The sequence below is a fragment of the Octopus sinensis genome, linkage group LG25 (assembly GCF_006345805.1).
Source record: "Octopus sinensis linkage group LG25, ASM634580v1, whole genome shotgun sequence".
Taxonomy (NCBI): Eukaryota; Metazoa; Mollusca; class Cephalopoda; order Octopoda; family Octopodidae; genus Octopus; species Octopus sinensis.
The window spans coordinates 18,502,008-18,503,762 of NC_043021.1; the positions used below are offsets into that span (position 1 = coordinate 18,502,008).

At 31.5% G+C, this 1,755-nt stretch overlaps 1 protein-coding gene across 1 annotated transcript in view; it reads left to right on the top strand.

Moving 5' to 3' along the window:
- LOC115224362 (inositol polyphosphate 5-phosphatase K) overlaps nucleotides 1-1,343 on the top strand; it is a 113,029-nt gene extending 111,686 nt beyond the window's left edge. Inside the window, exon 13 of the mRNA XM_029795239.2 lies at nucleotides 366-1,343. Coding sequence (XP_029651099.1) covers nucleotides 366-377 — 12 coding nt within the window. The 3' untranslated portion in view covers nucleotides 378-1,343. The remainder of the gene's footprint in view (nucleotides 1-365) is intronic.
- Nucleotides 1,344-1,755: the final 412 nt, after the last annotated feature.

Genomic DNA, 1,755 nt, shown 5'->3' on the forward strand with positions numbered 1-1,755 from the left:
TTTGTATTGGTGAAATTAACTTTTTAGTATTCAAATTATTCTGTTAAATGTGATGTTTGTTTATTAACATTCTCTTGAATTAATCATGCATTATCTTATAGTTTAGAGATTTCAGTGATGTGATTGTTTAGTTATAGAATGACATTGTAGGGTAGGTGTGAGAGGCCAGATCTGGTCAGTGTCAGTATAAAACAAGTTAAATATTTTGGCCGGATATGATCAGTTTGAATGCTAAAGGTTTAATCTAAATAGACAAATGGCTTACACACATATGTGTGTGTATACACACATACTCACACACACACACACACATATGCACATACACACAAACTTATTTTTAATTATCTTTTCTCTGTCTTTCACAGATCAACCACTGAAGACCAAAAACCACGTGTGATGTTGTGGAGTTCAGTTCAGTCTATTCTCCTTGGTGCTAACTGAGTCTGTCGTCTCATCTCTTTGATGTCATCCTGACTTTCTCACAGAACATTGGTCCTTTGTCGTTGGTGTGAGGAAGGAGAAGAAAAGGAAGGAGTGAGAGTCTCCTTCAACGCCAACTCCCCCCCTCCTTTCTCTCTCTCTCTCTCTCTCTCTCATGATCTCACCTCTTCCTCCTCCTTCTCTACTGAAATAGCGTGACTGATCTCTCTGGTTTGACACAGTGTGTATGTCAGTATGTACACAGATTGTACTTATATATATATATATATATATATAATATATATACACATACTGATGGATGGACGGATGTGTACATGCGAATACACGAGATGGGGGTGGGCCATACACTCTCCATCTGTCTTGCAATCCTGACCATGTTACCATAACAACAGACTAGTTTTTTTTAAAAATTCCTTGACAACACTGCCACTCATTCCCCACCCAAATGTTATTTTCTTAACCCCCCCCCTCACCACCACACTCTCTCTCTCTTTCATTTTATAATCCTCATACTTAATTCCATCATACCCTTAAACTACCATTCCTAAATCTCCCACCTTCATATATATATATATATATATGCATATAACATTAAAGGAGGGCATGCACCTCCACCAAGCATGTCTGAAGAATTGTCAACATTGCTAAGTGCAATAGACGGTGCAAAACCATGGCTACTGTTTTGACCAGTTACATCAGACCTTCAAACCGGAAGTGGCATTTTTCTTGGGATAACATTTACATTTGTATATAAGCATAAATGTTTACTCAAATAAAATTGCATTTCATGTTCGATGCTCTGATGAAGCTGTAAGGTGATACACAAGCATTCAACTATGAATGCATTGCATCTTATAGCAGAAACGGCTGGGAGCTAATGAAGTTCCTTACATCACTTTTTTTATTCCTTTGTCATTTATTTCATTTCCTATCACTGTTCTGTATTTGACTAACATTTTTTTCTCTGAAGCATATTTATATTGAGTTCTAACACCAGGTTATTATATCACTATGCATAAGCAAAATAATATATATATATATTATATATATATATATATATATATATATATATTTATATGTATATGTATATATATATATATATGTATATATATATTATATATATATATATTATATATATATATATAATATATATTTATATGTATATGTATATATATATTTATATGTATATGTATATATATATTTATATGTATATGTATATATATATTTATATGTATATGTATATATATATTTATATGTATATATATATAATATATATATATATATATATATATTTATATGTATATGTATATATAT